The sequence below is a fragment of the Triturus cristatus genome, chromosome 10, assembly GCF_964204655.1.
Source record: "Triturus cristatus chromosome 10, aTriCri1.1, whole genome shotgun sequence".
Lineage (NCBI taxonomy): Eukaryota > Metazoa > Chordata > Amphibia > Caudata > Salamandridae > Triturus > Triturus cristatus.
The window spans coordinates 310,656,736-310,681,940 of record NC_140593.1 but is presented as its reverse complement, the minus strand read 5'-3'; the positions used below and the strand labels follow the sequence as shown (position 1 = coordinate 310,681,940).

At 46.0% G+C, this 25,205-nt stretch overlaps 1 protein-coding gene across 3 annotated transcripts in view; it reads right to left on the bottom strand.

The window, feature by feature from the left end:
* Positions 1-25,205, bottom strand: part of RUNDC3B (RUN domain containing 3B) — an 876,147-nt gene that overhangs the window by 155,825 nt on the left and 695,117 nt on the right. For 2 of the 3 annotated variants that reach the window (XM_085631311.1, XM_085631312.1), the window contains exon 9: positions 3,159-3,305. The exons of the other annotated variant lie outside the window; for it this stretch is intronic. In XM_085631311.1, coding sequence (XP_085487437.1) covers positions 3,159-3,305 — 147 coding nt within the window. The remainder of the gene's footprint in view (positions 1-3,158; positions 3,306-25,205) is intronic. 3 annotated transcript variants of the gene reach the window in all.

Sequence of the window (25,205 nt, the reverse complement as noted above, 5' to 3'; positions counted from 1 at the left end):
TTGAAAGAGACCGAGAGATTCTGGGTGCTGTAGTCTGCTTTCCTTCCATTGAACCGGTTGATAACAGTTATATGAGTTAGAAAGACACAGGATTAGAAACACGGTGATCTGCTGACACCGAGTGATATAGTCCCCTCTATCATCATTCCCACTCCGACATTGTTTCGAAGTGTTGAAAATGAAGGGAAATAGGGAAGGGATGAATGAAGGGTGGCACGAAAACAAGGAAAAATGAAAAAGCAAAGTGGGTGTAGGAAAAAAAGAGAAGGTGGCAATGGTACATCGTGAAATGTAAATTGCTTCTATATGCTTGTGCTGATCAAAGGCCCATTAAGGTACTAGTGGAGATTAAAGAAAATCTGGGACAGGGAAGAGGGATGAGAAAAAACAAGGGAGACTCGGGGGCAATGAAAGAAGGAAAGAACCTGAAGAGAGGAAAGATAGCACGTATGCCACGGGAATCATGTGTGTATCAGAAGGGCTATGGAGGCATGCACAGAGACTGTAAACCCTGCACCCTTTGTAACATGTGCCGTAAGGAGCGATACATCTGTGGTGTGTCCCCTTGCCCCACTGCTCACCGACCTAAAACGAGATGTCTCCTAGGGAAGTACCACTGGCAGGTCATATGTGAGGCATCATGCTGGCTGCACATCTTCAGATCTCTTCCAGGCCAGTCAGTCCTGGGTGAGCTCCTATCCTGGTTCCTCGTTCACGGCAAAAGAGCGGAAAGTCCCATTCACCTTCTCCCCCTTCATTACCCCCACAGAAAGGCACAGAGACTGGAATTAACACTTCCGCTAGGTCTCTCCCTTGAGTTTACAGGGGTGGCCAGTAAAGTTCCCTGGAGTTGGCTTAACCTGCAGGACCCTGACTGCCGTGTCTCTTTCCACAGGAATTCTCTGATTCTGCTTTAGCTGATTAACACCATAAAAGATCAGCAAATGGCAAATATCTGCAGGGCGGTAGATGGTTTGTGTACATCTGGGGTGTTGGTATCTGCCAGGGAGGGCAGATAAGGAGTGGGATTTTTTCAGGGTACCGACCACAACTGGTAAAAGCAGGTTTGGCGTTTAAAGCCCTCTTAATTGTGGGTCCAGAAACCTCAGAGTTGCCTGGAGCAATTATTTTATATCTCCCCCCCCCCCCCAGGGATTCATCTTCAGACAAATGGCCATAGGAATCAAATGAGCGCTTCACTTCCAATGTGTCCTCGAATGTGGGAATGCCTGGTTGGTGCCATGGAATTACAGAATCTGCAGGGACGTATCATATCTCCTGTTAGCGCGGAGATAACGATGCCCTCAGTGCCTTCACCCTGATAATGGCCTCCATCTTATCCCCTGCCTGCCCAAGGCTGAACTCTAGAAGGATGCAAGGCACACACTGGGTTTGTGCAGAGTTTCTTACTTCCTGAAGATTCACAAAAATGTCCATGCCCACGTATGGAAATGCTGGTTGCACCGTGCTATGCATGCTCCACCCCTCAATGTTTACATAGTGAGTAGGGAGCTGCACAGTTTTTGTTTAACTGTTTCTGTAATTCTCGCCAATACTAGGATTACTACCTGTAGTTTGCGAAGACTCCTGCATGTGGATCGTCATGTTAAAGTCAGGACATGAGTGTTGCTTAAATGTTTTTGGAGAAAAACAGAACATTAACACCCCTACAGTTTGAAAGTCTTTTACATGCAACTCATAAGAAAAGGAGAATACATTTCCAGCACGGTCTACAGCACTCATGAGGAAATATTGACAGTGTGCCAGAGTAAAACTAGCCCAGGCGTAAAGTAGGAAACCCTACTGAATATGAGGTCAAAACCTGACTAAGAACTTTGCCCAAATAAAAACTTTACACACCCATGATCGTGCACACACTCCACTGGAGTACGTGTTGCGTAAATGCGCCGTGACGCACGGAGTGATTGGTTGATTGAGAGGTTCGTAATTACCCAGATGTGTCTTCGCTCTAAACAGACAAGCAAAACTCAAATAAGAGAGCTAGAGACAGTTCCCTGGGGGACCAGATGTGATTTCAACTTTTTATGAAACACAGAGAAGATACTGTCCTTGTGGAGGCTGGAAGGGAGATCATTCCTAAATTTGGGCCCAGATAAAAAAGGAAAGACATCCCCACCCGCTTCCCACCATAGTCTTCCAGATCTTAGGAGTGGACAAGCGAGTATCAGTAATCTGCACCAGAGACATGAGAGGCATGGCAAGAAAGGCAGAGTGCTTTAAACAGAATTCAATGGTGCACTAGAGGTCAAGGTAAATATGAGAGAAAAGGCAACGCAAAAGGAGGGACACTGAAGTGCAAAGGGACCACCGTGTTCTGAACAACTAGGAGCTGTTTCACAACAGGGGATGAAACCCCCACATAAGTACCAGTACTACTACGTTCTTGCAGTCAGGGAAGTTGAATATATTAGAAACAATGTGCAGCAACTCACATCGGGCTTCTGGCAGGCCGAACATGATTGAGTTGATATCGTGTCAGAATGATGTACCAGGAACGCACTCGCCTCAGCCTGATGCTATAGTGAGGAGACTTTTATCCTTCAACAGAGCATGGACTTCTGCGCTAGCCGCCTGGGTTGGGGGAGCTGGCAAGGTGGGTAAAGACCGGTTATCACTGCAATGTTTTATAAGTTGCTTATTTGTGCATGTTCTTTAAAAGTGAATAAAATGTTTTAAATAAAAAAAATAGTCAGGAAGCAAGATTCAAAAGGGCAAGCTTTGTAGGACTTTACAAGTTATAGAACTGAGGAAGAGGAAGTCTTGTAGCATAGGCTCCGTTTGTGCAATCCTACTGAACCCTCAAATGAAGATAAGCTAGGAGGGTCATTGTCTGCAAGTGATGAAGTGGGATGCAGTGGTTCACTGAGACAAATACAACACAGAGGTTTGGAAGCAGATGCAAGATGAGGTTTGTGTGCTTTCATTTTGTGGGATGGGTTTCAATATAGAGCGGTATTGGCACTCCCAACAAACCACGCGCCAAGGGAGAGGAGTGAGTGAAAGCAACTGGGTATGATGCTCTTACATTAAATATATAAACATTGATCTATATCCCAAACAAAATCTTAGGTACTGTGGCCAGTTCACTTATTAAGGAAGGGAACGGGTAACATTCGCAAACATGATTATCTACTTACTCCTCCCACTGCTGCATGTGCTTTTGGTACAGCAGCGTATCCAGGGCAACAGCATTCACATCAAAGGCTCCCGGGGAAGGCCACTGATGAGTGAGGTGAGCAGTCAGCTCCTGCCTGGATTTCAAGTCATTGTTCTTAAGCACAGTCCTGTGAAAAGAGAAGGTGAATCACTAGGCTTCCTCTTACAGTGATAGCCATAAATTCTGCACCTAACAGACTCGCTTCAATGGACAATAACTAATTGGTTAGAAACCGCTGTAATTACCTGAGCAACATCATTCAAAGTTCATACTCACATTATGCTATTTCTGAACCGCAGCCAGACTCAATCAATGTTAAAATAACATTGAGTCGAAGCTCTTTAGTGTAAGTACGTCTATGCAGTTGCATAGTGGAAGCTACTATTTAAATGACTGTGTTGTATTTGGCCAAACAGAACTCTGCTCTTTACTGTCCAAAGAAGGTATGTGGTTTGGAAGGCCTGCAACAAATCCATGCATTATTTTAATAGCGATGTGTTCTGCCATATAGCAAATAGTCTGCGTTGTATTTGTATCTCTAATTACTTATTATATCCTAAATGTATTCTGTTTATTGTGGTTTTTCATTTTATTTTTTTTCTTTCTGCCTTTTACTGAATCCCATGAGCCTTTTCCTTGATTCAATTCCAAGAAACCCGAGGCATGCTTTGAATGTTTCCCTTCTCTCAGGGGTTCTCCAGCAAGCTATGTGTACCTATGGATTATTGAAATCTGCATTCGACCTTTATTAAGCATGTTTGCTCTCTAGAGCCAGGTGACTGATAAGCTTTCAGTTCCAATAGAGAACTACTCCTTCAAGTTTCCGACACCCACAATACTTCCAGCAAATGTGAAGTGATTGCCTTTCTTAAAGCAATTCCTGCAATCACTTTTGTTTCCTTTACGAAATTGAAAACGAATACTTTCTGGAACAGCCGAACACGCATTCTGAAATGACACCCACACGCCTCTGCACTGTAAGATGGGGGAATAAAGACCCAATATCTTCCTTAGCCATGCCTGTCTTGGTATCCGTCCCAAACCACAAGACAAGGAGAAAATAGCCACAAGACAATTGGCGTGACGTTTGTTCAAAACAAAATGAGATATTAGCATCAATTTTAAAAGTATTTACGTTGGTAGATATGCCTTAGATATACAGGCTCTACTTAACTCACGTTCTACAATTATGTGGGTAAAAGGCTCACTCATTGTGTTCATAAAAATTTACTTAGCCTGGCACTTCTTTGGCTAATAAGTCGCCACATTCATGAATTTCTATAATTTTGAATTGTCAGTATAAATACACGCATTAGTACTTCAATCTTGACCTAGAATTTAGAATTAGTAATTGTACCTCTCGAAAGGGTTTAATCAATCAATTTTATGAGCCTGTTGTAGTATTTGGGCCTCTGACCCACATCTGGATAAGTGAGGGACACAGACACAGATAGCATGGGGTGGATAACTAGCCCAGAGCACGTGCGCTCGGCCCCTTTTATTGTCAGATTCACTTGACTGGGAACGCCTGTGGTGGGTGGGTGTTCAGTGTGTGTTACAACATGCTGAAACACTAGAATGCGAACGATCACTACATCCCTCCCAAACTTTAATGAAGGTCAAAACAAAGAAGTCAGAACCTGTGGGAGAGAATACAAATTGCAAACAAACATAACTCAGTGATAACGACTTCCACGTAGTCTCTTTCGCTGCTGGTCAACTGCCAACAAGGGTATCCTTCCTGCCAGGACCACTAGTTCTCCTTGGCATGATGTCCGGGTGCCCTGTTGATGTACTCTCTTGGTCTTGCAATGTGGAAGTGTGCTCTACAGTCTTTCTTCTGGTACTGCCGTCAGTGAAAAGTGCAGATGGAATGATGGTGGATCATTTGTGTGTTACTTTCCACTGTATAGTCCTGGTTGAGGTATTTTCTCCAACCGGTGATTATCTCCAACGGGATTTGCAGTTGCAGGATATCCCTCTCACGGATACCCCTCTCTCTCGTGGGTGTCCCCTCTCACGGGACGACCCAGAAGCCCTTTATTATTATTTATTTGAACTTATAACGCGCAACAGCTACCCACAGTGGGTTTCCCGGCGCGAAGGGATAGACTAAAGAAGAAAAAACGGACCAATGTAAGCAGCACCATGAGACAACTAGATCAACATGCAAATCACCGGAATAGTAATGTTTTGAGTCTTTTCCTAAAGGCGAGAAAATTAGTCTCAGTTTTCAAGGAGGAAGGTAGCGCATTCCAGTATTTAGGGGAACGATGGGTGAAGGCCCGCCCTCCCATTTTTACAAGTTTAAATCGAGGAATGACAAAGTCACAATTAGCGGATGATCTGAGTGTTCGATATGGCTTATAAGGTTGGATAAAGGTTACGCAGATACATCCGGGCCGAGCCCTGCTTGATTTTAAAAAGATAGCATAAGGCTTTAAAGTTAATACGGCTAGGAATCCTAAGCCAATGTAAGTCGCGTAAAGCCTGCATAGCTGATTGTCTTCTCGGGATGTTACAAAGAAGACGGGCTGCAGAATTCTGAACAACCTGAAGTTTATTAACAGTGGCCACATCAGCACCAAGGTAGAGGACATTTCCGTAGTCCAGGCGAGAGGTTACCAACGCCTGAACAACGGTTCTCCTGGTGGATGGAGGCAGCATCCATAGAATTTTCTGGAGCCATCGTAGGGTAGTAAAACAGATGGCGGCCACCTGAGTGGCCTGCTGTCTCATGGAGAGTTTGTCGTCTATGAGGAAGCCGAGATTACGGGCCACTGAAGATGGCTGAGGGAGAGGTCTCATCTCACTAGGCCAATGTTGTGGGCCCCATAGATCTGTCTGTTTCCCGAAAATAAGAATTTCGGTTTTGTCACCGTTTAGCTTGAGGAGATGCCTTTGCATCCACTCAGCTATACGTGACAACCCAGTTTTCAAAACCGATATATCATTGCTTTCACAGCTGGAGAGGGAAAAAACAATCGGAGTATCATCAGCATATGAAAAAATAGTCAGCCCAGCGTCTTCTGCTATGGAAGCGAGGGGTCTTATATAGATATTAAACAGCAGAGGGCTGAGTATAGACCCCTGAGGAACGCCATATGCCGATGTATAAGTGGAAGAGGTGGCTTTCGTGGAAAAGACCTGGAAGGTGCGCTCACTTAAAAAGGAGGCAATCCATGCTAAAGCCGGACCGTCCAATCCCAGGGAACAAAGAGAGTTTAAAAGAATGGAATGAGACACGGTATCGAACGCCGCACTTAAATCCAAAAGGATAAGCGCTGATGTTTCACCGCGGTCGACACCGTGTCTTAAACTCTCCGTTACCCCAAGAAGGGCAGTCTCAGTGGAATAATTAGCACGAAAACCAGACTGGGATGGATGCAAAAATCCTGACGATTCCACTAGATAGCCCTGCAGCCAGGCTTCCACTAGACCGGTGGACTGCCGCCTTGTCGCTCCAACCGCGTTGGAGGAATCGCTACGGGTCCTCTCTCCGTGTACGAAGCTCCACCTGAAAAGGGTGTTGTTGGCACTTGTTCCTTTGCATGCTACCTTTGTTCTCCCAGGATTTCCAGAAAGAGCTTTAACAGTCCATCTCTCGTGTCGGGACCCGCTACCACTGGTGTCCCTGAGGCCTCTGCCCCTTGGATGTCCACGGACCGGCCTGCTCGCCTCTGTCGTCCCCCGGGTGACCTTCAGGTTTGCACGTAGATGTGTACTCCCAGTGGTGCTGATGTTTTCCAGGTACTGTGTTCGGATGTTCATGCACCCTTTCACTTTCCTCTTCAGGTGTTCCCCTTCTGGTGTGTGTTGTGGTGATCAGTCACGCACACCTCTTTGTTCTTCTCTCCTTTTCTTCTTCCTTTGTCATGGCGTCTTGCCACTCAGGATCTGTCTTTCCTTTCCTTCCTTTGCGACGCAGTCTGGTCTTCTCACCTTCTTGCTCGTCCTAACCAGGCTTCTCCGTGTAGCGTGCACTCTACATGTTTCCCGCTGGTCTTGTCCCAGTACTAGGACACTGTCTCCCTTTCACTGACGGGACAGGTCATCGTGACCTTCTTTCACATGATTACTTCTGACTTCAAAGGTATGTCGTCAGACTCCTCGTCCGTCTCTTTCTGGTACTCTTCGCGGACCTCTACTGGGGTCATCTTCATTAACGTCCCCTCGCTCATTCTCTTCGCTCCCTCTCTGACCTCTTGACAGGTCACTGTGCTCTTTGACCTCTTGTAGGTCGGCATCCTCCTTGCGACAATCTGATGGGTCGGCTTCTTCCTTGCGACTATCTGGTTGGTCGGCTCCGTCCTCCTTGCGACCATCTGACAGGTCGGCTTCTCTTGCGACCAACTGGCTGGTCGGCTTCTTCCTTGCGACCATCTGGTTGGTCGGCTTCGTCCTCCTTGCGACCGTTTGACAGGTCAGCTTCTTCCTCGTGACCACCTGGTTGGTCGGCTTCTCGTTGTCCGCGCAACCACTTCTTCCTCTTCTCTGCGGTCGCATTGCTTTGGCGCGCTTCCGACTGTGCCCTCTGGCTGCTGCGTTGGATGCACTTACTGCGCATTCTCTTCAGTCCTTGCATTCCTGGAGCTATAGCCGCTCTCCCTGTGCTGCTGCGCGCTTGCTTGGTGTGGTGTTTTCGTTGACTCCTGGCGTGTTCTTGCACATGGTCTTTTCATCCGCAAAGGCTGTGTGATGGCTTGGCACCACTCTGGCATGGCAGCTTTCCTGCGCAGTCGCTTTATGGACTTGGCAGTCCTCATTGTCCAGTGTTGCCTTTTCTGTTACACTGTCCCTTGTTCCTTTTATTGCACAGCTTCCTCCTCCGAAGAGTTGTCTTGTCCTTACATTTAAAATGCTGCAAATGCCTTTCTCCACGTTCCCAGAATAATCGTGGACAACAGTGTAGTCCTTGCTGCAGGTCGGTCCATGCCTACATTGCTTTCAGTGCTCACTCAGTGGGTATGCCGCCCTTCATGCCGCTCTCGCATGACAGTCTTGGGGTCTGCTAGTTCAGTTTGGGCAGTTGCACATTTTCCTTCCTCAGCTTTACTGTGTAGCAGCTGTCTCAGAGCCGCTGTGCATTTCACCTGGTGCTCTTGTCCTGCCTTTTCTCCGCTCTTTTCGCCTTGATCTGCCCTGATCTGCTTCTCCCTAGGCACTCTAGGCATGCCGTGGCAGTCTTTGTGGTGTCCCATTCCTATTGCCGTGCATTTTCGAAAGGGGGTGCAGTATCGCCAATTGGCCACTAGATGGCAGTGTGTCTCATTCCAACGTGATCCTGGCTGGTTTTGAAGACTGAGGCCTTGCGTTGTCTTCACCCAGTGGGACGTCTTCACCTGGCGCCACACCTTCTTGGGACCCCCCCCCCCCGCTGTTCACACTATCTGTTCATTATTTACTTTGTGGAAATGTTTGTAATTGTGACCAAACGATCGGGGCTCTTCTCTAGTGTAGTTTATTACACAGGCCTTGCAAACCTTCTATCGGCCAGAGCAGCTTTACCCACGCTGCTGGCCTCACCTCCTGTGTCTTTGCGCCCGCGGCTGCTCCTGCCGCTTTTTCAAACTCGTGTCCCTTGGCTGCACTTGTTAACATGCCCTGCAGCCCTGGCGCGCTTCTGCCCTTTGATCAGTATTCCGCCTGGGCTGCGGTTCGCGCCCTCAGTGCTCCGATTGGCCTCAGCAGCTTGCACACGCTGTGGGCCTTACTGCTCCTTTGCTCACGCAGTTTCTCTGCCTACACGGTGCATGGGAGCGGGTGGGGCTGGAGTCGCTGCCTGATACTGCGGACTCACTTCGCTCCGCTTTCACTATGGGCCGCGCAGGCCTCGCGCTATGTCTCCATACCTGGCCTCACCCCACCTCCGCCGGCTCGCTCCTCACACGCCACGCGGGGTGGGAGAGGGGCTGGAGCTACTCCAGGGGCTGCTTATTCCTTGGGGGCGTTGGGCACAGTTTGTTCTTCCCTGGAGGGTGCGGAGGAGTGGGTAGCTACTCCACTCTCCACCTTCCTCACAGCGGTCTCGCTTCACTGCCCCTTATTTTACGGGCTCACCTTCTGCCCAGTTCGCCACTCACTCCATGCAGTCTGCGGCGGTGTCTGGCATTCTGGCAGTCCGGCACTGCTCGCGCTGCATCGCCGCCATCCCGGGCCTCTCTTCGTGCCAGACAGCTCGGCAGCACACACTTCTGAGGCGGGGTAGGCTCCCGCCGCTTCGACTACGCCCCGGGACTCTCCATACACCTGCGGGCTACCTGGCACCTCTGCACAGGATGTGGAGCCACTGCGGGCCCATGAGGGGCAGGGTGGGCTTCCGACCTCCTCGCCTTCGCCCCGGGGCACTTCACACGCCCCGCGGGCCTTCCTACAAGTATGGGGTGGGCCCCCGATTGCCGTCTCTCGCCCTGGGCTCGTCGCATGCCCCGCGGCAATCAAGCGCTTCTCACGCCTTCTCCAGGGGGTGCCCTGCACACGGGCAGCTCTCTCCCCTTCTCCCAAAGCTTCTGGCCTGCTGCACGCACGGGCACAGCCCCCTCGTCGCCATTGTAGTATTTGGGCCTCAGGCCCACATCCGGATAAGTGAGGGACACAGACACAGATAGTATGGGGTGGATAACTGTCCCAGAGCTGATCGGACGATCACTACACCTGTCATTTAACATCTAATAACCATTACACCTTTCGTTTTAACTTTAATCTCGCAAAACCCATTTGTCTCATTTCATGTGTTGTTGTATTGCATTCCTTGCATGTCAATTGTCCACTATCTTACTTTGTGAATATTATAAACCATTCCACTTCCATTTAAGCCCTGACGAAGTGACATTTCAATTTATTCTACCTCGAAACCCATGTTGGTTTAAGTTTCTCAAATGTGATACATTTTTGACTTGATAGTAACTCACTGGATGAATTGTGAAAAGAATAAAATTTATGCTTTTCACTTCCGTTTCTTTTTAGAATTATTACAACCACCCAAAAACCCTCGAACTGTCTACACAAACTGCAATGTCCTTTGTGACTATTTTTCCTTATTCTGTGACCACAGGATCGGCATGGAGACTAAAGTACTCCATTATGTAGTGTCTGGGATGTATTAGAGTCAAGGATTTAATAATCATTGTCAACCCACTCTTTTAGCCACTCCTTATTTGGTTTCCTGTGCAGAGCATTTTAAGATTAAGAGTACATGAACTTTGCATTTATCTGTCCAGTCATCTGTCCTTCTGTTACTATGACTGCGATCTAACTGTGCATCAACGTGTGCTTGCTTGCGTGCAGATTGACTGTTTTTGGATTTGTTTGTATGATGATTGCCGCTGCCCGCATCCCACGCAGGGGGACATCAGCAGGGCAGCCTTCTAGTGGCCGCCCGTTGGAGCCTCCCCCCCCTGCTCCGCCTCGCTAGTGAGGCCGCGCCTCGGGGAGGCCCCCCAGTGGGTTTGTCATGGGGAGGCGTGCCCTAGGGTGGGCGAGGCTAGACCCCCTTTTTAGGCACCTCACCCCCCCCAGATCTTCCTCTGCTTCCTACGCCGCTCCTCCTGGCCTCTGGCATGCTGTAGGAAGGTGAGATTGTCTCTACGACACATTTGCCAACAATGCTGTCACCAGCTAAGGTTGTGGCACTAACCATCCAGAGACAGTGACATGATGCAGCCAGGGACAGTGAGCATATGTTCCCGTGTGCTGGGTGAGAGTACAAAGACAGAGGCTGTTGCCCCCCCCATACTGTCTGATGCTCACGGCTTTCAAGGACCCGCCCCCCCCCCCTCATGAGATACCCGTGATGTCAGCTTGTGTTTATATACGTAGGGGAGGTGGTTACTCTCCCGTTACCTTCACCTTGCTTTATTGTGCTGTAGCTGTTTGGAAACACACTTTTAAGCCAGGAAGGCCCCTCATTTGCAATTTGCAATTGAAAATCATAATCGGATTGCAGGTCCATAAGCGCCTATTTCACCATGCCTTGGTACCAATGCCATATTTTCAAGCCTGGGAAACAGATGTAGGTGTTGCCCTTCTCGCTCAGCCTTTCCTTGGAGCCAGGGAGTTGGGAAACGTTCACAAATTTTGGTCCTCGAGCTGAGAGATACGTATTCTTCAGCAGCTCAGTCAGTCATAGTAGCTTCATCCGGAGCCATGATAAACGGCGTCCATATAGCAGTTACGGTAAATGTTTTGCCCTGTCGAGACATCATGCAAACCCAGAAGCAGCAGCAATTTGGGAACCATGACACTCTCAATACATCACTTGGGGCATGGGTTTTCATCAGACACGCATTGCTCCAAGAGAAGGTGGAGGGGTTCTATGAGCCTGATGGGGTACACCTGTCCAGGGTAGGGATGGACAGGTTCTTGCTGGATGTGCAAGAGGCGCTCGCAGGGGCAGGGCATCAGTAGCAGCAATAGAGGGAAGGGGGGGCTCTGGCATCGACTGGAGCCTCCCCAGAGCTGTGGCGGAGTTACAGGGCGATCTGGAGGCAGAAGGGTACAGTAAGGGTGCCTCTGCGACAGGCGATACAGTAAGGGTATCCCTGTCCGGCACAGTAAGGGTGCCCGAGCCAAGGTCCGGGAGCCGAAGGAGGTTCTGGGAAGACCGCGACGGCGCCCCGTTAGTCCTTCGGGCGGTTGGGGGGCCTGACCAACCGGGGGTGTGCCACAACACGCTCCGCCCCCGTCAAAAGGGGCGGGAGTAGTAGACAGATCACGTGATCCAAAGGATGATCTGAAAATATGTGCCGCACTGCCGGGCATCGACCCACCGTGCGTGCTGGCTCGCCAGGCGGGCGGAGCAGCGAGGGGCTGCTTGCCCTGGTTCGCCCGTAAGATAACCCACTTATCGTCATACTTATGTTGTAGGAAATAAACCTGCAGCAGTTCTTCACCTACAATGAAAGTGTCAGTGTAATCTTTGGGTGACGTCTGTGCATGCGTGTTGTGTGGAGCGGATGACGGTGTGGTCACTGTCTGTGGGTGTTTGCGTGTGCATTCTGGTATGTAGGCCTGTGGACCTGTATGTTGTATGTATGCACGTACTATTCAAAAGCCAGGTTTATTTACTTCTTTTACGCTTGTTGTCGGTGTAATTAACCTAAACTTTAACACGGTTTAGATATTGGTAAATTCCACATTACATGACTACCTCAATTGTACCCAGCTGGTAAGCGTAAACCAAAAGGTGCTTCGGCTTAACACTTTAACCTGGGTGATTGCCACTTCCCAAAAATTATCAGTGTGAAAATCAGCAGCCCTGGCTTTTCATGGAAAAATTATAACGGTTTTACGGAGAGGCATTTACATATTGAGTGCCTCCTATTCAGTGTTTTCCTCTTTATTCAAAGATCTATTTTTCTCATTTCCAATTTCAAATGTAACAATGGCAGCAGACAAATTGTGCTCCACAATTTTGATCTTTCCTCTGGTATTAAACGGAGCTTGTGCTGGGCTTTGTGGGAAAGGAGATTAATGTTTATTTTGTTTTCCATTACAAGGTAATTTATTCAAAATAACATACCTGCAGAACAACAAAAAAATCATAGCATCTACAAGACTGTATGCATTACACACAAAGCACTTCACTCTCATTCCCCTGTCTATTTAGATTACAAACTCACAAGAGCAGGAAGTGCCAGACCTTTGAGAAGCTCAACCGCTCTTCTCCTTGTACATCCAAATCCAAAAAGGAAATCCACTCAGACTCGCTCTATTTCAGGTAATGCTCCCAGCATCTGGAACTCCCTCCCGAGGGACATTCGCTGCAACCCCTCCTATCCTGGCTTCAAAAGAGACTTGAAACACCATCTCCTCAATAAATACTGGAGCCCATGAATCAAACTGAACATGATTTCGATTAGGTTCCTGTGATCTGTTCATACCTCGGTCAATCTGTTGGCCTTTCTTCCCATGTGTACAACTTCATTGTTCACCATATCCTCCTGTCCAGGATCCCTGAATGCTCGTTTCATTAATTTTCCATAGCCCTATAATGGTTTCCATGTATGCAGTAAATATGTTCTCCTCTGTAACTTCACTTCCCTTATCTTATATATTTAATCTTGAACCTATGATTATAATCCTTGCTCTTGATTCGGTACAGCGCTCGGATACCTCTGGATCCAGCCCTGCCAGTGCTTTATTGGTCCCTCAATTGTTATTACCTCATTTTAGTAATTCCACCCTTACGGTACCTACAATTGTTTCTTTGGATATGTAGTGTGCTCCTCTGCTCACTTTCACTTCCATTACTTTGTTATTGTATGTAACCGTGAACCAATGATTATTGCCTTGCTTGGCACGATGTAAAGCGCTCTGATACCTATGGGTCCAGCTAACGCTATATAAAACCTTAAATAAATAGCAGACATAACTGTAAAAGCATATTTTGTAATGACATACTATCTGTTCTGACTTTTTTCTCAAAATGTAACGGGTGCTGAATTAGAGGATAATCCATAACTTTGTTGATTGCAAATAGTATTTGTTTTCAAAATTCTTGGAGTTTGAGAAACAAGCATCAAATAGCGATACATTATCTGCTGTTGGCACTTAATCTCCAACACACATCAGAATGGCTCGAAAGCATGTGTGAGGTTTTCAGGCAGGAGATTCTACAGTGATAGGATTTTATTCCGAGTTTTTCCATGGTTGAATCATGTGTGCCTACGTTGCACTACAATGTGTTCTATTCTTATTTTGTCCACCTACCCAAGAGCTCAATTAATGTCCCGGGACCCAGCACATGACTTAACAGACTTGTAATCTGGCTTCATACCTCTTTTGACCACCTGCTTCTCATAGGGGTAACATGACCTATTGATATACTATTATTAAGGCTCCCTGTTTTCTGTTTTTACTGATTTTTACAGATAAATACAGACAGAAAACATTTATGTTCTGGTCTATTTTTAAATGTGGATAAAAATGGAAATTGGGTTGCTTTTTCAGTAATTCTAAACACTGTCTGCCATGACTGCCAGGCCAATAGTTTAGTAGATTGATAAGTAAGGGGGTTAAAAAAAAAAAAAGAAAGGAATTTTAGTAAAGAGGCTTTTACAGCGGTAGATATGCACAAGGTTGACACTGAAATTTGCAAATGTTCATATAGGTGCATTGATTTATCTTCTGCTGGTGTTCACAGCATTTAAACCTGGCAGGCATTCAAGCATGAGTGCATATTTATCAGTTAAATAAATGTGGAAATATACTAATTTAATCTTCATTTTTCCACAAGACCTAAAATAAATATGGATACAAACAGATAAAATTATCAAAAAATAAATATGGATCAATACAGACAAATGTCAAAAAAATAAAAACCATAAAACCGGGAGCTCCAAGTATTATATTTAAAATTCCCTTTTACATTGCAGAAAGGTCTGCTGCCAAGGAGACATTGAAACAAAAATTGAACATAGTGAACAGGTTACGTAAAATTGCTTTACTCTCTGATGAAATTACCTTTGCTACAAAAATGCAGAAAACTGCATTTTGCACAAATAAGGAATTATCTAATTTTTATACTTCTGCTGCAGTTGGTCCATGTCAGGGTCTTTGGAATTCTCTCAATGAGTATTTTATAGTCAGGATAAAGTATGTAATTTGGATACAGAGTCAGGTAATTTCCTTCGTACATGTGGAGTACTTTACGCGCACAATATATCCTTTCACCCTGTCCACTAGAGTAGATCTTCTCTATATTTTGTCTAAATTTATGTCAAGTCAGGGGCTCCATCTGGCCCATGTCCGGTTTACATCTGAAAACAGCTTAAGGCTATACCATTAGACTCACTTCAGCAATTATTGAACAACTTATTGAAAATGGGATTGTTCTGGATACAGTTTAGGAGCTCTGTAGTCCTACTGAACATAAAAAATAGGATGCAGACCCCACTATCTGGAAACGTTCTGACCCATTTCCCTTCTCACTGGTGCAGTCAACTTTTGGGGGGCTTTGTGAACAGCCACCTGTGTAGCTACATGCGATCTGCAGATGTTCCCTGCTTTAATCATGTTGGTGTTTGCCCAGCTCATAGTACTGAGCTGGTGCTGCCATCACTCCACACAACCTTTGGGTGGCAGAAAACGACAATGTCAGCATACTGATCCTTTTAGATCTCTGGTAGAAGTTTGATGGTGGTAACCATGACATCTTGCAGATTCATCTGGATGGCGCAATAGTCACTAACTTACCAGTGGCATGGTTTAAATCCTTCCCGATGAAATGTTGCCAGTCTGTAATGATTCGGCCTTTATTAAAATCAGGGGTCTGTTTAGTGTCTGCAGTCCTCCAATGCTCAGCACGCTCCCCAACCCTCTTTAATCTAAATATATCTCCTGTGGCCCAGGTCATATAGTCCAGAGGGGTCAACTTTTACATGTATGCCAATGATACTTTGTTGATGATACAGCTGTGGGGAGATCTTTAGTCTGTTGTACAATGTCAGCAATGAACACTGAATATCTAGGAGTGCATGGGGAGTAAGTGTTTAAGGCTCAGCTCTGAAAAGATGAGGTACTAATGGTCAATGGAAAATAGACCTGTGGGTCGATTCAGCCTGGCGATTTGAGATAGGTGTTATCCCAGAACCTACCAACACCTTTGGTGTAGTGTTGGCCTCTAAATTATTCTTTTCTACCCAAATTTCTGCCCTAATCTAATTTTTCTCTCTCCAAGTTAAGTCTACACAATACGTAATCTCGGGGTCCTGATAGATAAAACCTCCAACTGGACTCGCAGGCAAGTAAGACAGCTAGTGTGTGCTACGGGTTACTGCGGCTGCTACGTCGGATTCTTCAGATCTTGCCAGAGGACATGCGACCCTTGATTGTAAGGAGCACGGTACTGAGTAGAATGGACTACTGTAATTCCCTGTACTTAGGGGCCCCTCACTACATCTTGCAGGGGCTGCAAAGAGTCCAGTCGGCCGCGACGAAGCTTGTGCTAAACCGCAGGCGTGACTCATCTTCTACCCAGGCCTTGAGAGAGCTCCACTGGCTGCCAGTCAGGGAAAGGGTCCTCTTTAAATCTCTCTGTCTGATTTATAGAGCAACACTTGGGATGGGCCCGGTCCCTCTTCAAGAAAGGTTCACCTGGTATCTCCCCTAGAGACAGCTGCGCTCTTCCAGCGCAAATTTGCTGGTAATGCCTAGATTCAAACGAGCCAGAATGGGCAGGAGGGCTTTAAGCGTGGTGGGCGCTCGGATGTGGAACGAGTTACCACAGAGGATCAGACAGATCGACTCCTTAATTGAGTTCAGAAAGAGCCTTAAAAATGGCTTTTTCCGAGAGCCTGATTGTTTTGCCCTGCCTAATCCCTCAGTACAAGTGATACTTGTTTTATCAGAGCGCCAGGATACCCGTGGGGTGGCAGAGCGCTATATAAGCACCAATACAATACAATACAAGGCAACTCTCCATCATTTATCCAGAAATATTTGAAACCTTATCAGCTCTCTAAAGTGCTTTGTTACTTTGCTAAGTGGTGCCTACATTTCCCAAGATAGGAGATCTAGGTTTTCTGTCACTATTGCAACATCATGGAATTCTCGCCCAGTCTCACTTGGATCCATCAGATGTTTAACTAAATTTAGATGCAAATTTCACACTTGTCCATTTTGCTTGGTGCATCAATTTGTCTGCTGATTTGGTTATAGTTGTGAACCTTTTTAGTTTCTTTCTGAGTTGCTCATTTATTTTAGCACCAAAAACTGTGTACAACTGCTTTATAAATATGAACATAACTACAACACTACAATTACTTTTGCGTCAATTGTGAAAGAAGTTTTGCTAACAGGCCCAGTGTAAATTGTGAACTGAAGTAATTTGAGGCAAGGAGAAGATAAACATGGTGTGATACAAAGCTTCCCAACCCTCTAGGGTAGCCTTGGTGACATTTCTTAAAGAGAAGGTAGAAGATCTATTGCATTTGGGCCTGCAATGGCTGGTCCATTCCCCTAGTAATCGTAGGTGTGCCAGTTGATAACATTAGCCAATATAAGGCATACTAATCCCCCTCACTCTTACGTGCTGTAGTCGTACTACATGCAATTCGGAGTATTCCTCATATCCGGACTGATCTCACGGTTTTGAATTTTAAAGATTTAACTTCCTTTGCAGCGATGAATACATTGATTGTCTGGAACAAATATAAATGTGAGGGTATGCTCATTTTGATTCTATTGATGTGACTTAGCCACAATATGTTCTGTATTCCCAAGTCCCTTATTATTTCATAACGTATTATTTTATCATGTCATTTTGGCCAATAAGCCCTAAAAATGTTTGTCATTGAGATTGTAACAAAGTATCAAAGATTTCTCGGCCCTTTAAAAAGGGGTCTGAACACATAGTCCAGAGACCATCTTTGGCCCTATAGACAAATATATAGCCAGTTGAGCCATAGACCATGAGTGAACTCTGTTTCTACCACTGAAAACAGAATGTCATTTGCAAATAAGCAAATTTTATACTTTTCATTTCTAAAGGGGATCCCTGTTGTGCCTTTGTCTTATTATGACAGTGAAAGGGTGTATAACTAGGGAAAACAACAAATGGGAGAGTGGGAATCCCTGCTTCATAACTGAATTGCCAGGATGACCTCAGATGCATCCCTATAATGTAGGATTCTGGCTCTTGGATTTGTGAAGTTTCCTCAAAGTATCAGGGGGTGGGTCCAAACCCACCCAATCCAAGACCTCATCCGCAAGTATCAAACTGATTGTATAGGACACTTTAAATTCAATAAGACCACAGCTAGGCAGTTCAGTTGTACTTCGATGACCTGTTTCCCTGATGTTGTGTGTTTGACGACCAGCGATTAATCTAGAATGAACAGCTCCAATCAAAGAAAGAAGGCTTGATGTTGGCAAGTTTTTTGTGAAGATGGTACCATCAGAATGTAGGATTCCAATTTGGTGGCACGACAATGAGAAGCTCAACCTAGAGGCTTCCCCATACTTCTTGCATTGTCATTAAAGAGACCGGTCGATGTCGATGCAACATCATCCAGCAAACTTTCATAAAAATTCATAATATGCCCAGCAGGTCACGGACTGTTTTTGGCATTCATTGCCTTATATAGTAGTTTACTGTCTTATTCTATAGGAGGATTAATCATAGGCAACAAGAGTAACCAAAAGCAATGCATTTATCATATTGTGACTTAATTTACTTCTGTTCCTTTCTTGTGTAGACATTCATAAAATGTCATTACAAGACCAGAGGCTACCATTATGCAATCATCTTTTATTGCTGCCCCAACATGCAGCCCCTTAAAGAATAGTAGCACATCACTAAGCATTTAGAATGTTCAAAACATATGAACATCCAGTGCATGCAGTCATCTTCCTCTATTTGCTGCTACTTGACAAGATAAGTACTTAGTTATACTTTTAGTGCTTTTATTGACATTAAAATGTTGTTCTGTATTCAGATTCACTATTATTATCTTACTTTCAGATTTCTTTGCCTTACCTAATTTCCCACTGGTTTGGTCTGACTGTTTTTCATGCTCAAGAGGCCTCATCTAGCCTTTTTATTAGCCCCGTTCTGCTTCGTGGCCGCACCAACTCCGTTAGCGCGTATGCAAATACTGCCTAGCTTGCGGTTAGCACTGTTGCACTAATCCCTCTATCTGGAGGCCAGGCATGGTCAGGGAAGGCTTTGCTCTGCTGTCGCACCCTCGACTTTTCGATCTCAGGAGTGCTTACCCTAAATTTCCCTTTCTTTTGGGAGGAGTAGCCTGGCAATATTGCGTCACTTAGCGCATTGCCAGGCAACAATGGTGATGGAAGCCACAGTCCTCCCTTTGTCTCACTTCCAGGTGACGCGCTGATCTACGCGTTGCCTGGATCCCGCTAGGATTCAGTTTGTTTCTTAATAGCAGTTTGTGAGGCGGGCCCCAGCTGCTTAGGTTACTTAACCTGAAATTAGGAAATTGAGGCCTTTGGTAAGCTCTCGCTGTACTCCTGCTCCCCCTACTGGTTTACAGTGCATTTATTCACAGATTGAGAGCTAGAGAGATTTATTTTACTGGCTGATACCGGTACAGAGCTTTTGCTGCTCTTTAATTACCTTTCCTTAAGGTACTCCATTTTCTTGCAGAATTCAGCCATGTGGTGCAGTTGGTGCATTTTCTGAATGATTTTTGATATCCTGGTTTTTCCTTGGTAATCCCAGGAACGGAGAGCTCCAACCCCCCCAGTCCCATCCAGTGGCTGATTTCATGGGAGAATCCATTAAAAACTTTTTTGAAGAGGAACTTAGGTCCCCTGAGAGTGAGGCCATGGCCGCACTGGCCAAGAGGAAGAGGGATGCCCCTGCTGAGTAGAATCATTTTTCCTTCCCCGATGGGGACTTCCTGTTCTACCTGTGGAGGGGGAAAAGCTTCCCACAAGAGGAAGCATATTGAGAAGGCGCTAATCAATGCCTACGGTGTGGGTAGCCTATGTGCTACAATAGAAAGTGGTGTTCCAAGCAGCACAAAAGGAAGGGGCCACCTTGGTCAGGCACAGAAAAAGGTTGCCCTTCGTGGCATGCTTGGAAAAAATGACCTTCATGGCACGAAAGAGTTGCGGGACAGTTTAAACTCCATTATGGATAATACGGACTATGATGACATAAAATGGGATGAATATGTGTTTGATCCGCTAGACAGCAGTGATATTTTGGATAGTCTGGATGACCTGGAACAGGCTTTTTACCTCTACTGCAGTAAAGGACCCCTTCGGGGGGAGAGATGTTTAACCCCATCATAATAAAGCATCCGCACAGTGGGGAGTGGTGGACTATGGACCAAGTTGCTATGTATCTAAGCATTGGGTCAGGAAGTCTTTGAACAAGGAGACCTCTAATCTGCTCCGGGCTGAATGCCCTAGACCCTCTACTGATCAGATCTGCAATACTTCTAACCTGGACCCTGAACATTTTTGTTAAGTTTGGTAAGCACCCTAGAAAGGGAATTGAGAAGTGCCTGAAACAGTGTCAGGATAAAGTCCCCGACATTCTGGGTCCTCTCACCTCCATTCTTGATATGGCCAAGGAGGCCAGGAGAAAGTACAGCAGAGTTCTTATAGACCTGTTGGTGTTAAGCACAACATGCCATTTGCATGCTGGGAAATGCTAATGCGAGCCTGATCACAGAAATGCAGAAGACAGTCCTTATGAGGATAAATCCCAAGCTAGCGGACATGTCCACTAGAGATGACATGGGTATCTGAAAGGGATCCTCTTTGGAGAAAGTTTTGTGAAGTCTTTAGGGAAATACATATCAATCTTTACGGCCTTCAGCAAGGCACAGAATTACATGTGAATGGTCTTTGGATCCAGGGCTGACAGACTGGCTGTCTTGCCTCTGTGCCTTCAGGTCTCAATTTCACACCCAAGATTCAAGAAATTATGGCGACAACGGCAGAGCCTACCGCCCAAATTCAAACATCTACCCCCAGAGAAGGAGACGTTTAAGATCCTGTGTTAGAAGATCTAGGCCTCCGGGTTCCAGATCACAAGGTAATGAGTGTTGGCTCTTCCCAGGTAAAGTTTGAGATTCTTTATTCACAATTGGAAGAAAATTACAGGAGATGCTTGGGTTTTAGAAACCGTAGTTAGTTTCAGGATAGAGTTCTGGGAGTTACCAGGTAAGGCAGCCAAGAGAGTTTACTTGGATACAGAGACAATGGCTCTGATAGATTCAGAATTGGCCAAGATGTTCGAAAAAGAGGTTTTGATTTGTGTCCCAGACCATGAAAGGGCAAGAGGTTTTGTGAGCACGATTTTTTCAGTGAAAGAAGGACAGAGGTTGGCACCCTGTCATAAATTTAAGGCAGCTGAACAAATTTCGGATCTACAGAGACTTCAAGATGGAAGGAATCCATCTTTGAAAAGACATTCTGCAGTCAAACGATTGGTTAGTGAAGTTAGAACTGAAGGACGCTTACTTCACAATACCCATGAATGGGGACTGCCAGAAATAACTGCGATTCATTGGTGGGGGTGCTCTTTACCAGTTTCTCGGTCACCCTTTCTGGCTGTCCTCGGCTCCGTGGTGTTTCACCAAGATTTTTCATCCAGCCTTCCTCAGATGGAGGGGTGTTTGGTTAATTATTCATTTGGATGACATTTTGCTAATTTCCCACGACAGGCTAGAACTTTTAGAACATTTGGCATGGACGACCGATCTTTTGGAGAGTCTGGGTTTTAAAGGGAACGCAAAGAAGTCTGTCTTAGTCCCCATTCAGAAACTAGAATTTTTGGGTTTCCAAGTAAATACTCTATTGTTCCAATCGATTCTCTTTTAGATGAAGGTGACAAAAATAAATTAGGAGGTGAGAGCAGTGTTGTGAAAAGAGGTGATCTTCCTAGAGGACCTTGCAAGAGTTTTGGGGCTTTTGTCATACTCAATTCAGGCTATTTCCCCCGGGTCCCTTACATTACAGGGGCCTCCAGAGGCTGAGGGCTTTGGGACTGAGAAAAAGTGTGTGGCATGGGGACTAACTTTGCCCATAATTGGACGCTTGAGCGTATCTTAGGTGGTAGTTGAAGAATCTGGAGGCCATCTTCAGGAATGTCCCCAACCTAGTCTTAGAATTGGATGGCATCCACTTGGGCTGGGGAGCTCACTTGAATGGTATGGAAACAAGTGGAAAATGGTCCAAGGAAGAACAGTTACTTCACATAAATTGTTTAGAAAGGTTTGCAGGACTGAATGCTTTGATGTACTTCAGGGAGGAGTTGGCAAACTGTCACACTGATTCGACTAGACAATTTCACTGCAATATCTTTTAGAAACCGCTTGGGCAGGTTGAGGTCGAAGACTCCGGCAGATTTTGAGAGACAAATTTGGCATTTGTGTTGGGATCACAAGATTTTGTTAAGAGCAGAATTGATTCCTGGCCTACACAATGTAAGGGAAGATTAGAATTCCAGTTATCTTGAGGACTACAGCGATTGGAAGTTAAATCCAGAGGTTTTAAGTCTGATTCAGGGATAATGGGATCAACGTGGATCAAGTAGGCTTGTTTGTAAGCAGACTGACCTACCAGGTACCCATGTATTTTAGTTGGTGGCTGGACCCAGAGGCAGCGATAGTGGACACCTTTCTGCAGGACTGAGGAAGGAGGCGAGCTAATGCCTTTCCCCCCTTCTCCATGACTTAGTGTGTTTTGAGGAAAGTAAGGTCGGAAGTTTGCAATATTAATTTAGTGACTCCCTTTTGGTAGTCCTAAGTTTGGTTCCCAGGAGTAATGGAACTTGCAATTGCCATACCTCTGTTGCTACCAGTATCCATGGGTCTTTTGATGGATTAAAACAGAGAAGAGCATCCTTTCGTTTTCGAGGGGAAAATGAACCTTCTTGTTTGGAAGATTTCAGGGATACAAGCAGATATTCAGGCCCTTCCAGAGAAGCCAAGGGTCTACTGGATGAGACTTGGGCCCTTGGAACAAGGAAAAGACAGAGAGGTTTGGAAGAAATGGTGTAGTTGGTGCGTGGAATGGGGTTTCGATCCCATGGATGCTCCTGTACCTGAGGTAGCCAACCACCTAGCGGTTTTGTTTAACTCAGGTCTCACATATAGAACAATTAACTGTTATAGAGTGGCTATTTCTGCGGGTCATGCTTTGATTAATAATTTTGCGATTTGGAGTGATTATCTAATAAGAAGAGTGATGAAGGGTATGAGGCCATGGAGACTTTCCAAGGCTCGTTATGAGACTTTTTGGGAAATCAGCTTAATTTTGAAGTTATTATCTTCATGGCCAGGTAAGAACTATTTTTCTCTTAAATATCCCTGAAGCTAGCTACATTGCTCTGTTTGATTTCATTCAGAAGGGTTTTGGACATTAAAGCATTGGAAATCTCAAATAGATTTTATTCTCCAGAAGCGGTTCACTTTGAAGTTTGGAAAAGAACTAAGAATGTCGATTCAGTTTTCTATCCCTTTTTCATGAATGTGAAAAGCTATGTGTGGTAAGTTGTATGAGAGCGTATGAAAACAAGATCCTAGAGTTTAGAGCACATGGTGTAGATCAATAGCTGTTGTTTTATGTTAGAACTTATAAAGCGGAGTTCAACTAGCCAGATAGGGGAGTATGGTTATGAATGAAGTAGGTGCAAATCTTTTCCAGGTGTGGATCTTTCCAGGTTTGGCACCCATTCTTCCAGGGGGGCTATGGCTAGTAAATTTTTGGGGCAGGTGGTTCATTACCTGAAATTTTAAAAGCAGCAGATTGGTTAAATGCAAATAGTTTCACAAAGTTCTACTTAAGACCTGTGGCACAGATAAGTTGTGTGGCGCTGGATGGCTTTAAACATGCATAATGGTAGCCTCCGGTCTTGTAATGAAATGGTGATTTTCCTATTACCATGGAAAGAGAATTTTGATTTCATTAAAGAGAACAAAGGCTAACATTATCTTACCCCCAGAGGAGAGGGCAGAAGATGGAGGAGGTATGGTAAGACAAAAAAATAATAATAATAAGTTAGAGAATTTAGGTGAAATTATGAATAAAATCAATGTACGTGTATTGTGAAATATAGTTATAAGACTCATGTTTTGCTTATCGGAATATTCCAGGATGCATTTTTTGGGGTAGTGTCTGTATGCATCACATGCTCTTGGTTTAATTTGAAGATTTTGATTTTCAGACAATTCATTATAAAGCTTTCAAGGAGAGGAAGAAGATGCTATCCTGTTTCGTCACGGTCTAAAAGAGGACGATAACTGTGTGCACTGGATGTTTATAGGTTTTAAACATTCTAAATCCATTGCGATGCATTATTGTTCTTTAAAGGCCTGCATGTTGGGGAAGCAATAAAAGGTTATTGCTTAATGGTGGCCTCCGTTGTCTTTAATGAAATCAAGATTCTCCTTGCAAGTTGTGGGAGCCGGCCTCGTGGCGTGGTCCTGTTTCCCCGCGCTAAGCCGCACGAGGTCCCATGCACATCGGGGCTCCTCCATCTTGGATTGCACGTCACTCCACGTGACCACCTGTATGACCCTGCTCTACCCGGCCTCGGTCCCAGCGAGGCCCGACATCGAGACGCCAACCCCTGGCTCGGGGGATACCACGTGAGCCCTTCCCACTCTCGGCGGAGGGCAGTATCGATGGGACCCCCTACCGTCTCTCCACACCTGGGTGTGATCACCCCACAGCTCTCTGGGGCCTGGCGCCTCTCCTGCTGGGCGTCTGGCCGCCCCCTACCCGTCCTCTCCGCCCCCTCCGGGCGCACGGGTCCGGACATCAAAGGGCTCTCGTCCTATATCAGGGGCGACCCGACAACAGGGCAGCAGTTGTATCCTGGAGTCGAGAGCCCTGCTGATCGGATCGCGGCTGACCCTACGAAGAAGACTCACCCTGAACCACCCCTTGAGCCCTGCTGACGACGTCGCGGCTCCACCGTGCTTAAAGACCTTCACGAACCTTTGGGGCCCTGCTGACGCTGTCGCGGCCCGACCTTGTTGAACCTTACGACCAGAGCCCAGCTGACCTCGTTGCGGCTCGACCTAAGCGGAACTACCATCCGAGCCCTGCAGACGACGTCGCGGCTCTCCACGTCCGAGCCGCTCTGAGACCCGCATCCAAGGTCTGGCGCAGAGCCCTCCCATGCCTGGCTGGCACTAAGACTGTCCCGCTACCCTATCCTCTTGAACGAACACTGAGACTCTGACAGGATCCCTCGACCCCTCTGTAAATATTGCACGTATTACTGCCGATAAAGAATCTAATCTCGCAACTGCTATTGAGTCCTGTGTAGTGTTGTTACTGGGCCTAGTACGATCATAGGAGAAAGGCCTCCCCGAGGAGGCTTCTCAGCAGCGCTCGGCTATAACTTTGCGGTAGGAAGGTGCCGGAATAGTCTCCCCGACTACCCGGTGGGCCTCCCTCCAACACAAGTCAATTGGAGAATTGCCATTCCTGGAATAGATTTAGTTATTTTCCTCACTTCTGACTTTTTGCCCTCTGGTATCTTTTAAGCTTCCCCCTCCTCTGGGCTCTTTTGTAGGGCCTTGAGTCTACTTGGGAC